The following is a 15,044-nucleotide window of genomic DNA, read 5'->3' on the forward strand; positions in this document are numbered from 1 at the left end:
TCGGCAACATCCATCTGTTGTGCTGCGCCCACCACCAACGACCGCCTTGGTCACCTTCTCCGACGCAGGCTTGGTTATCTAACTTTTTATCTTTACAAACCATGCTGTTCATGCTATCTGTGTTGGCCTTCTTTGCCCTTGTGGCTTTGCGTGCGTTCATATATGCTTACAATGAACTGCGGAGACTAATTCCATTCTTTTGCAGTGACCTTTCGATATCGCGTTTCTCTTGCCGCCCACGTTCCTGAGCGAGTGAAGACTTTCTTTCCCAAACTCAGACACTACACTCCTCTTTCGACCTTTACCGAACAAGCGAATGCCGGTCTTACATCCTCTGACTTCGACATTGAGGCGAATTTGCGAAACGGTGATTCAAGAACGGGTCTCGATGAGCAGGGCACGCAAGAGGTCATGGAAATCATGCGGAGGGAGCGTGTCAAGTGCGTCAATCAATTCAACGCCATTGAAGAGAGACTTACATGAAAACCCCTAGTTTTGATCAGGCTCGGCTAATTCGCCACAACCGCATTCTCGCTCGAAATGGAATTGATGCATCAGGTTCGTTGAGTGTCTCATCTTGAGTCCAGGTTGACTCATCACAAATCTTCAAGGGATGCCGCTGGATTCTAAGGCAGTAACGCACTTGTAATCCTGATTCCTTAAACCTCTTTCTGTGTCCTTCTTTTGTTTAAACACCTCTTTGATATCCGCCACGGAATCCTACCACGTTTTCAAACTGCTGCTAATTAATGCGCATTCCTATGCTTTTGTATCGAGGATCTGCTGTAATCTACACCTTTCCACCGTCTGCCTTACTATGATCCGTATATCTGTCTTCAAGTTCGTCCTGGCTGTCTCTCGCGCCTCCCAAACATATGGGTCCGAGTGAGTGCTGGACTGCTGTGTTGTGATCCCGTTAACAAGAATCGATAGACCAATCTTGAGTAGTCGCACAAAGGATAATCGATAATGTCCCACGAGTACAAGAGAGTACAAGCCCCCGCAATTTGGAAAATGAGCGATCCACCAAGATGCAGTACCGTCGGCTACGTTCAGTCGAAATGAATGCACGTCTTATCTACTCCTAGAAGGTGATTCGATTAACGGGATCTTTGCAAAGGGTCGAAACAGGTCGAAACTCTTGGCGAGAATCGTAGAGAACCATGCGCCCACAATCGGCCATAGTCTGCCGCACACACCGCCACGTAAAGAACCTATCGTCCGATCGATAACTTTGGTGGACCCAAGTATATTCTGAACTGACGCTCGACCATCTTCTCGGGTGGTGCGTTCGGGCTCCGAAGTCTCACGTTTGTGAAATCTCGCCAGAGAAGTGGGACCTTCGTGATACTCCCACCATCCGACACAGCTTTTTTATCATCATTGTCTCTCGTACCTGTGCTGGTATGTTGAGATGCTGATTGTGGTGATGTAGTCGAGGCGCTACGGTCTAAGGCCCTTCCTCCGCCGCTGGACACGCCGATCTATATCAAACAAGATAGATACCGCAGCATGGTACAGCGACTGGTCGAAGAAACGCGTGTGTGTAACGTCTGTGGCATATGCGATAATTACCTGGCGCCTCTGATCCTGAACCTGAATATGAAGGGACGTCCATCTAGAGAAGATCGAAGGAGGTAGAAGATATGGTGGGACGGGATCTAAAAGTGCTAATATTTCACTCGAACGCCGGTCCCGGTGAACTGACTGTGCCTTTGCATGAAACAGAAGAACGCGCCACTGACGCATTTCAATTTCTTTTAGGCGTCCAAGTATCTACCGTTCATACAGTCCAACTATCACGGAACGTCGACCGGGTAAGTCACTCCTTAAACAGCATGTTTATGGTGCAACTTACCTGAGGTAGAATGATATCTAGGACAGATGCAAGTGATTACACCCCATTTGCTTTCACCGTTGTGAAAGCAGTCTTACATCAACCGGGCTTTTTTTACACAAATTTCAATGTTACATCGCTCAACAACCTAATGGCCACGTCCTGTGTCAAAATGGTTCCGATAGGGTTCAAGGTACAATGACATCGTCTATTTGACTCCCAGACATTCGAGGACACCGGTGTCAATGTCATTGTCTAATCTCTATGCTCCTGCACCCCCTCGGTCTCACATACTAGGCCGCGACATTCCATCATTCCATCACAATTTTACTCTCCTAGTATGAAAGGCGGAGAAGTCAGCTCCATCCCATGCCCAGTCTTTCGCTCCTAATTTGCAAACTTGCCACATTTATTTCTCCCAAAAAAAACAAGCAAGCTGCTGCCTTAACAGGTTTCTGGTTCCCGTCTCTAGCTCGCCCTGGATCATCATCAGAGTCGAGTCGGTCGTCAAAGGCGCCCAATACAGCTTTGCCCGAACACAACTGAGTCATGGACCAAAGCGACCTCTCGGATCGCATTGATTACGATTCACCGCCAGCTCTTCTTTCCCATCGAAGGGAAGCAACAGGGTCGACTGATCGCGCATCGAAGTCCATGCTCATAATGCAGGGCGCTTCAACGGCTCATCCCAGCCACGGGAGATCGCCCACGAAACACACGATCGACTCGGAAACGCCCTTTAATTTTGGGTCGGTTCATTCGTCGTTTTTCAACGGAACCAGATCCACTGAGCGGAAGCAAATTTCCATCCTCCATTTATCATAATCTTCATTGCCAACCCCCATATCACAGAGCGCCTTACTCCCCGAGACGCACGGGTAGTCGTTCATAAGGGTAGTCACGTCACGACAAATGGAAAAGGCGGGACCTTCACCGGACCTTCGGCAGGACCCCAGGAGTACCCTCCCCGAGGTAAAAATAACGGGCTTAACCACAACCTGAATTCACTCATTTACAATGGCTGCATCGGCCGGGGGGACCGACCATGCCGACCAACGAATAAGGTTTCACCGCCCTCCATATACTCACGATTGAATAGTCCTCGAAGCGGTACCCTACCCAAATCCTGCTTTTTTTATCCCAGTACCGGCCATCTATTCTCATACGGTTTGATTCCCGTTCTCCCCAAACTTTCCAGGAATTTTAATGCAAGGAAGAAGCTCGTGAGAAGCCTTTATTTTCTTTCCAATGTAGCGGGAAGGAGAAAGAAACATTTTGGTTTGGGATCATATGTCTGTGTCTGTGTCTGGTCCGTCCATTGTACCCGCCTATCTGGATTCTCAGCATATTGCCGTTCTCACCAACACCACCACCACCACCACCACCTTCGGCTTCGACGCCCCCTCCACGTTTTGATACCCGCCCTCGAAATGAATTCTCCCTAAATCTTTCCATCACGTCAAGGCAAAAACAAAACGCGGATGTCATAAATAACCCAATTGCAAGTACAGAACAATGCATCCTCAAGTTTTCTGATTAAACCTCGAGGCGCACACCGCACTAGCGCGTTTATTTCAAAAGGGATCGAATACGCATCTAGGTATTTCATGTGCTGCGATATTGATAGCGCACAGCCTACGCATAACCGGAACCCCTAGCAACAACAATGGACGAGGACCCGCCACCGCCGCCTCATTACTCCTCAGCCATGTCCAATGTCCAATTTACTTAACAGAATCGTTCAAACCCAAAACTCGATCATGAACTGCCAGAGTCCCTGACGGGTAGTCGCGATCGTGAAAATCCGGGTCCCGGCTCGCGTTTGGGGGTTCCATCGTGGCATTGGTTTTATTTCATACTTGCCTGTACATGTTGCGTGTTGTCCTGTCAAATCATAATTTTTTAATAAAGGCGCATACACCACGACGCCACCTCCACCATGCTTCCCTGTAGAAGTCGGTACCGCACTGTCAGGTACTGAACAATTGGTGGAGTTGCTTAAAGTCCGCTGGGCCCCTCACTACGACTGAGGGGGGGGCGATAAAAAAACGCAAAACGTAAACTGTAACTGTAATTGTGTCCCTGGAGAAAATCCGTCTTCCCTGTCAGGCACGAAGATCATTATTGTGGTCTGTAAGAAAAAGAGGAGCGCAGTTAAAGTAATGCGTACTCTAGAGGCCCAGGCAATTAGTATTGACGAGTGGCGGCGATTCGACGTGCGAAGTCATTATTCCAAGTCAGTCTTCTTCGGCAAGTGGGCTGTACCTGAAGAGTTAAGACGGACTCGGGAGAAGTAAAAGTGTGCCGCCACTGCCACTGACAAGAAGGACGACGGAATGGTATGTATAGAATTGAAGGTTCGCGGCAAGGGACCTCCGCGAGTCGATATAGTATGCGTGTTTGAATAGCGTGAGTAGGAGATAGGAAGGTTGTTGTTATTTACCTTATTCCGCATCCCAGTAGATAAGGAAGCTATTGTTCATCAATGAAGAGATAGATACATCCCACTGAGCAATCATTCTCTCCCGTGCGACTCAGAACCAAGAAACAGGTACACTTCATGATGATCGTCTCCAGCCGAACGGTACTTAATCGTAATCAATTCAAGTTGGAAATATGTATACTTAATCAAGAGCCGCGAACCTTGGACGTATTACATGTACAGCCAGCGAGAAAACATCTCCCGCGAGCCGAGAAACAGAGGTGACAACAAGTCTCATGACCGCAAAATAACATATCATTGGTGGATTTCAAACAAATGTCAGGTACCCACTGGAGGATCTCTGCGGGAAGCATGTCCTACCTAAGCGATACCGCACCAGTAAACGGGAGAGTATTGTACCTCCCCTCCAAGGTCCAGAAGCGAAGCCAGTTCAATTTCGTTTCCCAGCTACAAATCAAACAATTATTCGAACCAGAAAAAAGGGTTTCAATTGGTAGACCCGGGGGATTCGGAGTTCGTGGATCATGTGAAGGGGATATTGTGAGAACTTCGAAGAGCAGATAATTAAGTATCTTAGACTTACTAGGACTACTACCTCTCATGATCTCCAATAAGGGCTGAACACGAACCGCTCTGGAAACAATTGAATTCGAGTTCGTTTCCGTCCCAAGGTCAAGAATCACCGAGAGTCGAGTCTTAGGATCACACATATACAGTCAAATTCCAAGGTGCCGACTCCGTGTATAATGGGTTAATGTCAAGTGCCAAGTTTCGATTTCTTCCTCTCGTAGAGGCGAAAAAAAAACTGCCCCGGTTGCAAGCCTGTCCAAAAAAAAGAAGTCGAGCACAAAACCCTCCTCGTACTTACCGCAACGTGTGAAGATTGATTATTGTCGTTATACCCAGACCGGTGTATGTGAGAGCTTGGTGCCCTCTCTGGTATATAGGCATCACTCCAAGGATAAGTATCGTTCACGCTCAAATGCCCTTAAAAGGTCGATCGTGCGACATAAATCTGATCACCAAAGAATAACACGGCATGACGACAGATAATAGGTTGTGCCAGGGGTGCTCGATGGCTGGTTATTATTAGTAGTAGTACGTTCTGCGTTCAAAATTTCCCGTGCACGTCGTGTTGCTCCTTCTAATCCGAGGTGGTACTCCCAAGTCCGAGGAGACTCCGAAAGACGTGCCCAGAAAATCGTCACCGCTCGGGAAATTCGAGAGTCAGTGATCAGAACAAAATCTCCTTCCTTTCTCCAAATAGTGGCTGACTCAGAGAAAGTGCAGTGACGTTGAAATCAGAGCACCGTTGCAGTAACGAAGAGAACATGTGCAAGTGATGGTTATTCCCCAAGAAGCGATTGGTGGTAGAGACGACGACGGAGGAACACTGGGTTCCCTCGAGGAAGATAGTATCGACCAGACATAGGCGTGGCTGCAATCCGAACAGGAAACCATAGTACATACCAGTGTCACATCCTTGGTCGATAATGATATGACATGTTGTGTAATTTGAACGCTTGAAAGATAGACACACGCGTCGCAAGAGTTGGTGATGACGCCTGATATACCTTGAATTTGGACATGGGCAAACGGGGTGCGAGTAGTAGGGAGCGCGCGCGTCCTAAGGACGACTGGATGGATTATCCTGTCATGGCAATTCTAATCGAATCAGCGTTAGAGAAGCACTTACACTGTTGAATTGTTAGCACTTGCGTCGGTTGCCAGGCCAATACGTGACATCGATGAGAGGAGAAAAGCACAGTGGCTGTACCATGCATCAAAAACGATGTTAAGTTGTTGTACTGCAAACTACTGAAATCATCTTAGTCTTACTATAGAGGACTACCCCCTCCCACCTCTCATGGTACGAGTACTAAAACCGATTTAAGAGTTGAACGCGAACCGCTCCGGGAACAACCGAATCCGGATCCGTTTCCCTCCCAAGGCCAACTTGCCGACCCATAAACACAAGTCACTCGAGTCTTGATACGAACACGTACAGTCAAATTCCAAGGTCGATGTTTCCCGATTTCCTTCTCTCGTACGTAGGTGAAAATCTCTGCTCCGGTACCAAGCCCGTCCGAAGAAAAAATACACCTCCCCGCACCGCAATGTGGGAAGATGAATTATTGTCGTTGGAGGAAACCAATCCGATATCCTTATTCCCAAACCGGCGCATGTGAGAGTCCAGTAACCAGTGTTTTCACAGCCAAATGCCCTCCGACTCGCTCTCACAAAAACAAAAAGGTCCATCGTGCCAAAGACAAAATGGTTGGTGTCCTGCGTTTTCCCGGTTAATCGGCGAACCTCCTGGCATGTCGTTTCGATAATCGGTGGGGGCCCCAGATGATGCTGACTTAGTGGAAATGGCATACGGAAAGAGCTCCCTTGTGTGATTGCCTGGAAATAGACTGTATACTTACTTGGTTTGTACGTGTCATACAGGATATCCAACCAGCAAATCGGTAGGGCGCGACAGCCGTGGAACTGTAGGCTTCCTTTTCTCTCTGATACTGGAGGAGGAAACAAAACATGGGCAGTCGGGCGCAGTTCCCAAGAAGTCGAGTCCACGATAGTTTTCCTCGAGGATGATATGTCTGGTCTTCGATCGGCGAGGCTGGAGAGGAGTGCGGTCCGAACAGGGTGGTGACACACGCGTCGTGGTGCATGACAGCTGGATTTGAGCATGAGCAAACAGTGCGAGCAAGATTGGAAGGAGGTGAGATGCAGGGAGCGCGTTCGGAGGACAACCGGGCAGATCGTCCTAAATATGACTTTTCTGAGAGTCAACAACAGAAATACACTTACCCCGTCGGAGCAAGCAAATCCTTCCTAGTACATTAGTGACACAGGAGAAAAGCCCAGTGGCTATGCCAAACATCAAAACGATGCCATTTACTGTAACTGACTGTAACTAAAGAAGCGAACCGAGAGACTACTAATACTACACGATAATATGGACTATGAAAGGAATCATAATGGATGTATATAAACCCAATAACTAAAAAAGACTACAACTCTCCAGGATCCCGCTTGTCCCCCTTTACACGCCTAACTTCTTCCTCTGTCATCTCACCCACCAGAGGTTCACCCACAGGTAGGATCGTGACTTGTTCTTTCTTGGCCTTTGGGATCTGGGGTGCTACGGGCATACCGTGTTTCCTGCCTGCGACGTTTCTCTTCGAAGGGGAAGGGGAAGGGGAAGAAGACTTGGGGGAGGCGTCCTTTGCCTGTTCCGCCTGTTCAAACGCCTGCTCGACCTGCTCCTTGGACTTTCCCATCAACAACGCATCAAGGTTAGGCTTAAGCTTATCCATATCCTCCCGAACCCTCGCCACACGGGACACGAACCCAGTAATGGCATCCTGCATATCATGTTGCTTCGCCTCGAGTGCAATGAGGACAGTATCACCTAGAGGTCTAACATGGGTGTTATTCTGTATTTGGCGGATCTGGGTATCAAACTCGTTGTAGACTGCACTTAGTTAGTTAGTAAAAAAAACAAGAGAAGAAGGAAGAAATGGGAACGCACCCCGCATCAAGTCATGATACCGCTGCCAATCCTCATACGTGACATCCTCCAACCAGGCATAGTCCAAGCCCAAGTCCGACTGAGCCTTTTCCGCGAGCGCCTTGACTTCCCGACTAGCAACAACACACTCCCTAACCTCGTCCTCCCTCACACGCGTAGCCCACTTCTCGACTCTCTCGCCCATCTCCCGAACGAGAGCCTCGAGCTTCTCCTCGACCCTCCCAACGACCTTCTCGCCCCTCTCCCGCCTATCCTCATCCTTCGGCTCCTTCTTCCACCACCCCTCGAGCCCACCCACGAGTTTCTCCGCCTCGTCGACGAACCCGTCCAGGAGCTTACTAACATGCACGCCATCAACGAAATCTGTCTCCTCTTCTTCGACGGCCTGGCCAAAGAGGACTGCAGCAGCGCGACTCCGGATACGGGAGAGGTTGGTGCGTACTGTGGCGGCGCGGGCGACTGCGAGGGCGTCGAGCTGGGCAGCCCAGGAGGCGTGGCGCGCGGTTATGTTGGCGCGCTTGGAGGCGATGGCTGAGGGGTCGCGGGAGGATTCTGTGGGGGGTACGAAGGATGTGGAGGTGGCGGTGGTAGAGGCGGATGAGGAGGCGGCATCAAAGTCGATGCCGAGGTCTGCTAGAAAGTCGTCGTACTCGTCGGCGACAATTGGTGTCGATGGTGGGTCTTCTATCGCAGGCTCTGCAGACGATGTCGGTACGGGTTCTTTGGCTGTCGTCGATGCTGACTCCTCGGTGGGCTCTGCAGTCGAGGTTGGCGCAGGATCTTCGGCTATCGTTGGTACTGGATCCTCGGTTTGCTCTGCAGTCCCGGTTGGTACGTATTGTTCTATTACCGTCGATGCCACTTCCTCGGTTTGTTCAGATTCAGTTGACGCTGGTTCTGGATCAGAAGACGTCACCGGGTCTGATTGTTCAGTAGTCGGTATCGGGTCTGGCATCGCCTCCGTCGGTGTCGGCGCTATCGATGACGTCGGTACCGGAACCTCAAACAGCGTCGGCGCCTGACTCGGTGGCGGAACAGCGGTCTCTCCTCGTCCTCGACTAAGCTCGACGACCTTGACCCAGAGCAAAACCACATGGGGATCCACAAACTCCCTCCTCAGCTCTCCCAACCTCCGCACACAAACCCTATACCCCGCCACAACCCGGGGCCGGCCAACCTCGTACGCCCTCCGCACATACGGCGAGATCGTCGTGTACGCCTTCCTCACATACGGCGAGACCGTCGTGTAGGCTCTGCGAACATACGGCGTGACTCTACCCGCGTACGCCTCCACCGCCTCCGCGTACCTGCTTATCGGATCCACATACGGCTTCACATACGCCCGATACCTCGGCTCCACAAACGCACCCGCCTCCTCCACTCCCCGCGCTGCCCTCCTCCCCACAGGCTTCAACACCACCGCGCTCTTCTCCACCACCACCTTCACCACCGGGTGCTCCAGAACCCGCTTAACAGGTGGCGCCATATACACATCCACCACTCCCGCTCGGTATTTTGCCAGACCCCAACATACCGGGTCCTGCAGTCCATAATCAGTAGGGCACACCCGCAGGGCGTACACCACAAATAGTCCAAGAAAGAGGAGGAGCACGCGGTCGGAGAACCACCCGCTGGGCTTCTTCACCACCTTCTGTGACTGTTTTTTCGATTTAGCCTTCTTCGCCGAAGGTTTAGGGATAGGTTCAAGAGGAGGAGGAGGCGAAGGTGGTCTCGCGGCGGGGGTGGCAAGCGGAGACGCAGACACTTTTTTACGCGGAAGAGGCTGCGACGAATTCGTACGTGACGCCATCGCAGGCCCTACTTGCGGTTTCTTGTTCACCACCATCCTGGGTGGGGGGGACGCGCAAGGGCTAATTTCAGACGGTGGATGTCAATGGTTAAAAAAGTCAAAGAGACGTATGACGTGTAGGTATTTGTCTTCGGCCCGTCGGGCCGGTGTCACGTCGGGGAAAGTGGACACGTAGGCTTTTCTTGGCTTTAGGTTTTCGCCACAAATATTAACTGGTGAGCTGGTTTGTACACTCGAACGTTTGAACGCCTCAGCATCTGTTTCCCAAAAATTGCCTGTTGTACTGCTCAAGCCCGTGTCCTATCGTCATTTCGTGCAGGTACCAACACTAGCACCAACGTCTTTACTTTCAAGTGCTACGTTTCCCCGTCATTTCTCCATCGTGATTCCGAACTAACTTTGATTTGCGTTTCCTCTTCTGAGCTTACTCGCACAATTTCGCTCTTCCATGATATTTTCCATACTCCGTCTCCGTCGCCTGGAATTTGACTTTATGCCTAAGCAAGCGTTTGGCGTGTAAAATGTCGGAGCTCAAGAGCCTACACGTCGCTGATCGACACACTGTGATTTTAAATTGTCTTATTCACTTTCCATGCCGGATAGGCTAGCCATGGGTTGACGGATGCCGCCACCAGAGAACAACTTGGTGTAAGAATGTCCCACTCTAAAGTGCTCTAACTTCCGGTGAAGAAATATATTCAGTTCAATGATGCCTATCGCCATAAAACCTGGTCTTTTTTCTTCCTTCTGGGCCCTGGAGTACTGGCAACCAAAAACTCTCACAACGACCCGCCAAAAATCAACCATTTTATCTTCAAAACATACACGAAGCAAACCGAGTATACTAAAGACATTCCCGTTGGCCATGAGAAGTTGGCGAATCCCACCACCAGAGAATAACTTGGTGTAAGGATATCTTCCAGTAGAGGTGAAACATGAAATTTATCCAGTTCAATCGTCATAAACCCTGGGCTTTTTTCTTTCCTTCTGGGCGCTGGAGTATACGTACTGACATAGGTATTTCGAGTAAAATCGCAAAAACCTCGTACAATGATACGCCGAAAATCAATCATACATTCAAACGAGAAATACAGTGACGAAGCAAGCCGAGTACATTCCCATCCTAGCCCAGCGCATCGACACCAAAAAGCAACAATCCAGGTTCTCAAGAACACAACAATCAACCATTTCTTCCAAAACATGACACTTAAGCGCGAGAATTTAAGAGCCAAGGAGCACAGCGTTCCAGTGCAAAAGAGCAACAATCCACCAAGAAACCAACCAACACACTCGCCAATTCTGATAGCATGTCAACGAAACCCTGGTCTAGTCTCTACACGAACAAACGAGCAATCAGCCACTCTGGGATGAGTATTCTCTTTTCTGTGTTTATGGGGTTAACATACCGGTGAGGGATACTAGCCACCTAGACTGGGGCGATACCGAAGACCTGGGAGCCTAGTTTCCATCTACGTCGGGTCCGAGAGCGACGAGGAGGCCGGGAAACTCTGCTCCGAGGATCGTACTAGGCGCGAGTGGGTACTTGTCTTCTGTTCATGCTGTTTTGGCCGAAAGCTTTGATCTGGGGGCGCTTAGGTTGTAATGGTTGAACGTACCTTGACGAGAACCTGCCGTGGCCCGGGAGTGGGTGTATCCACAGCTCCGATGTAAGACTCGGAGGTCCTTTGGAATCTTTGATTAGGACGGCTCGTATCGTGAAGAATCAGGATAAGAGGCCTTGAAGCCCGGTGGGCCTGAGCGCTGAGGTTGCGACGAATCCATCACATGGATTCGGAGTTGTGTAACGACAGATACGGAAGAGTGGGAGGAATCCAAGTCAATGTTGAAGCTGAAGACTATCAGAATTTGAAATGCGCCTCCTCAACGTAACGGAGGATCGAAAGCACCAAAGGCAGGAATAAAATTGGTCGAACAGCGGTCCCTAGAAAAGGAGACTCTGCCATCGCAGACCTGCCTGTGACCAGGAAACATTTCACGGGTTCGGAAGGACTAGAGAGTGAGAGTGAAGAAAAGGTTCGATACATAGGGTACAGGAACAGGCATGTCGGCGAAGAACGTAGCGGGTAAATTTCCCAGCAATCGAAACTCGTGGAAAGGTGGGTAGGATGGCGCGAAAACAGCAGTATAACAGGACTGCCCTCTAAAAGCAGGCACATTTCCGGGGACAAGCTTTACATCCCACCGGCAGGTCCCAGGCACCTCAAATCCTGAGAATGTGAGAAGCTGAACGATGGGCAAGGATGAACAAATCCACCCTGATAGGATTTGAAGATAAGAAGGGGGTGGGGGAAGTCCGAAAATAAGATAATTGATATCAGAGGGTGCTAGCCTGGATAACCAAGCCCTCTAACGAAGAAGTAGACTGGTTCTGTGTAAGAATCATGAGTTGATCCAAGGATCGGGTAACCGACACGAACATTCACTGGCTTTTTCAGCCCAAGCGAAAAGCTTTTAAGGTTTTCCGGCCCCGAACCGATATGTATGTTACCCTTTCATAATACGAAAGATGGTACCAAGCTTCGTGTACATGTTGTGAGCACATGACGAGTAGAAGGTGCAAAAAAAAAAAGAGAAAACAAGAAGTCGATGTTGAATGGGCCGCGGCAAAAGGCAGAAATACATGATCGCACAGTGCATGAATGCATGACGTCACGTCATTCCTCCTTGTCTTCATACCATCATCACCTCTTCGTCTTCCTCTCTTCCTCTCTCTCTCTCATTCCCGACCCAGCCTAGCCATGAAACGCACCGGCACCAACCCCGCCGGCCCAGCCCCCACCACCAAAAAATCCCGACCCCTCTACGAAACCATAACACCCTTCCCGAATCCGTCCAGCGATAGCCTAGCATACAAGCTCCCTTCGAGCGTCCCGAGACCTGGGGACACTGGGAAGTTCTCGCCTGTTCCAGTCCCTTCGGTTTTCAGGACAAGCTCGAGGAACTTGAAGGAGAACAGGGTGGGGAGTAAGCCCAAGTCGAGGTCCAAGTCCAAGTCGAGGTCGAGGAAGGGCGTGCTGGAGAGCCCGTTCCCTGTCTTTGATGCAGCAGATGAAATAGATATCCCGACTCGCTTCCCAAAGCGCACCTTGTCGGACAAGTTCCAGCCGAATATACCCATCCCGCAACAGTCTCACTCAACGACGACTTCTCCCCAGTCGGGTCTGCCTCAATCAGAGAGGAGACGCCGTCCCTCTGCACCTACGCCTCCACGTACACATATCTCGTTCCTCGATCCCGATATCAAGCATCATGCAGGGTTAGGAGACGTCGAATTCAGCATTGCATCCCCCGAGGTGGACTTCAACCGGCCTCCGTCGCAGTTATCGTTCTACGACGGGGCTGATGGGATGTTCGCGGATGTCCAGTTCGTGTCGACTCCCTTCCGGTTTGCTAGGACCAGGAAAGGGAACGGTGAGGGAACGATCGACCCGCGGTTGTTGTCCAAGCGGGATAACCCAGTGAGCGACACGGACACGGATGAGGAGGGGGTTATTACGAGTCCGTATAAGCTTTTGAAGAGATCATTGCGGAAGAAACGGCAGATGTCTGCGGGTTATATGACGCCTGACGAAGAAGAGGAAGAGACTGGATGGATCAGTGATTCGTTGATCTCGCCGCCTACGAGGGGAGATGTGGAGATGGCTGAACCCGACTTGGCTGAGGAGTTGTCTTTGGATAGCTTGGTTCTGACTTGTGGTAACGCATATATGCACTTTGAAATCTTTCTGGAAGGCTTACTGTTTTTGTTCTGTTGTAGAAGCCAGGCCGGGGCCTGTACGCACGCGCTCGCTTGATTCGTCTGCTTCGTCCCTAGCACCCGCCCTGCCGATCAAGACTGCGACTAGGAGGACTCGGAGCGGGACTGTCCTCCAAAGCCATAGCACAACAAATGAAGTAGCTGTTGGGAGGACGCGGAGCGGGACGATCACTCAGCGAACGAGGAGTGGGACTGTCACGAAGAGAGCTAGGAGTGGGAGTATCTTGGCTTCACCGCCGCCGCCTGTTGTTAGTGGAGGGAGGACGAGGAGCGGGAGCATCCTCAATAATCGTGTTCCGCCGCCGCCTCTTGTTGGAAGGAAGCCTGGGAGACTCGTGAGCACGCTGGGAGGAGATGGAGACGACGAGTACTCAGAGGACGAGGTGCTGTGCTGTTGATTGCCTGATTTTTTGCGTTTCTTACTGCCTATCAAATTCTTAGCTCGAGGCGCTGACGTTCAGTACTCCGGAGGATGAATTACCGCTCCTGCGTCCGAGGGTCCGCCGAGCGAGGGTAAGAGATGGGCAGATGAAGATGTATCGGCACCCGCCTGTGGAGGGTGAGGAGGACGGGATGGACGAGGACGACGAGTTGGACTTTTTGGTGAGTGCCTTCTGGAGGACTGTGTGGTGCTGATTGTTGGTTCGTAGTCAAAGTGAATAGGTAAGAGAACCTAGACTGGTTTTTTGTTGACAGGTACTCGAATGTTTTGCATGCTATCGGAATGGTGAGTGGGCAAGTTTTTTTTCGGTCGTCCTAATAGAGACTTTCTGCAAAGATTTGGATCGGACTCTTTGTGAACTGGCTCTGGCTTGGATTGTTGCTCTTTTGTCTCGCTGCGCTTTACTGGAAACTGGATCGCTAATGGAACTGGAACTGGATCGCTTTTTGTATTGATTATGCTCTCCTTGGACTCGGATCGCCTTGGAATTGTAATTCGTATGTTTTAAAAGGCACGTTTGTTTTTGACGCATTATTGCATGAGCGAAATTAGATTTTTACTCAACAAAATGGAGGTGTCGTTGAGGTACTCCAGGGCTGGTATCCGTCTCGGTCTCAATACCTTTGCTTGCTGGCGCAGCTTTGACTATATCAGAATTGATTGCCTCTATGGCTGGCTGTTTTTGATCTTTTTTTTGTCTGTATTAATAGAGTGTTTCAAAGATTTGGACCCCTTGAACTGGCTATTGCTTTTCGATCTCGATGCAATGGAACAACTTTTTGCATTGGCTACGCTCTCGTCGGACTCAGTTCAATTTGGAACTCTCACCTGAATGTATCTTTTAGGGGAAATAATTGAGTTTTGGCGCATCATTGGGCGGGTTCTGTTTTTACTCGAAACACACTTGACTCGTAATTCTCGCGTTTGAATGTGTGTTTTGAGAGGGATGGTTGATTGTTGTGTCGTTTTTTCTTGAGATCCTTAAGCTGCAGGTCCTAGTTTACTTGTTTGCGGACAAGTGAGCAGGTAAAACAGATTATGTTTTTCTTTGCACCTCGGACTCTTGAAAATTAGCTCTCGTGCTTTTTGGTCTCGATGCACTGCACTAGAACGGTAACGTCTTTGTATTGACTAATGGCTTCGTCACTGTAACTCTCGCTTGAATGTATGATTGACTTTGGCGCATCATTACACGA

At 50.0% G+C, this 15,044-nt stretch overlaps 3 protein-coding genes across 3 annotated transcripts; 2 read left to right on the forward strand and 1 right to left on the reverse strand.

The window, feature by feature from the left end:
• Positions 1-101: 101 nt before the first annotated feature.
• On the forward strand, positions 102-649 carry EV420DRAFT_1643709 (uncharacterized protein; the record flags this gene model as incomplete). The annotated part of the gene is made up of 4 exons (XM_060477548.1): positions 102-150; positions 206-440; positions 494-558; positions 612-649. The coding sequence occupies 4 exons, from the start codon at positions 102-104 to the stop codon at positions 647-649; spliced, it is 387 nt and encodes a 128-aa protein (XP_060330161.1).
• Positions 650-7,297: 6,648 nt separating this feature from the next.
• On the reverse strand, positions 7,298-9,628 carry EV420DRAFT_1643710 (uncharacterized protein; the record flags this gene model as incomplete). Its single annotated transcript, XM_060477549.1, has 2 exons — positions 7,298-7,761; positions 7,819-9,628. 2 exons carry the CDS (start codon positions 9,626-9,628, stop codon positions 7,298-7,300), a joined length of 2,274 nt encoding a protein of 757 aa, XP_060330162.1.
• Positions 9,629-12,304: 2,676 nt separating this feature from the next.
• On the forward strand, positions 12,305-14,095 carry EV420DRAFT_483273 (uncharacterized protein). The gene is made up of 2 exons (XM_060482332.1): positions 12,305-13,345; positions 13,407-14,095. The coding sequence occupies exons 1-2, from the start codon at positions 12,388-12,390 to the stop codon at positions 13,802-13,804; spliced, it is 1,356 nt and encodes a 451-aa protein (XP_060330163.1). The 5' UTR covers positions 12,305-12,387; the 3' UTR covers positions 13,805-14,095.
• The last annotated feature ends 949 nt before the right edge of the window (positions 14,096-15,044 follow it).

This window comes from Desarmillaria tabescens (assembly GCF_030435595.1).
Source record: "Desarmillaria tabescens strain CCBAS 213 chromosome Unknown EV420scaffold_20, whole genome shotgun sequence".
Taxonomy (NCBI): Eukaryota; Fungi; Basidiomycota; class Agaricomycetes; order Agaricales; family Physalacriaceae; genus Desarmillaria; species Desarmillaria tabescens.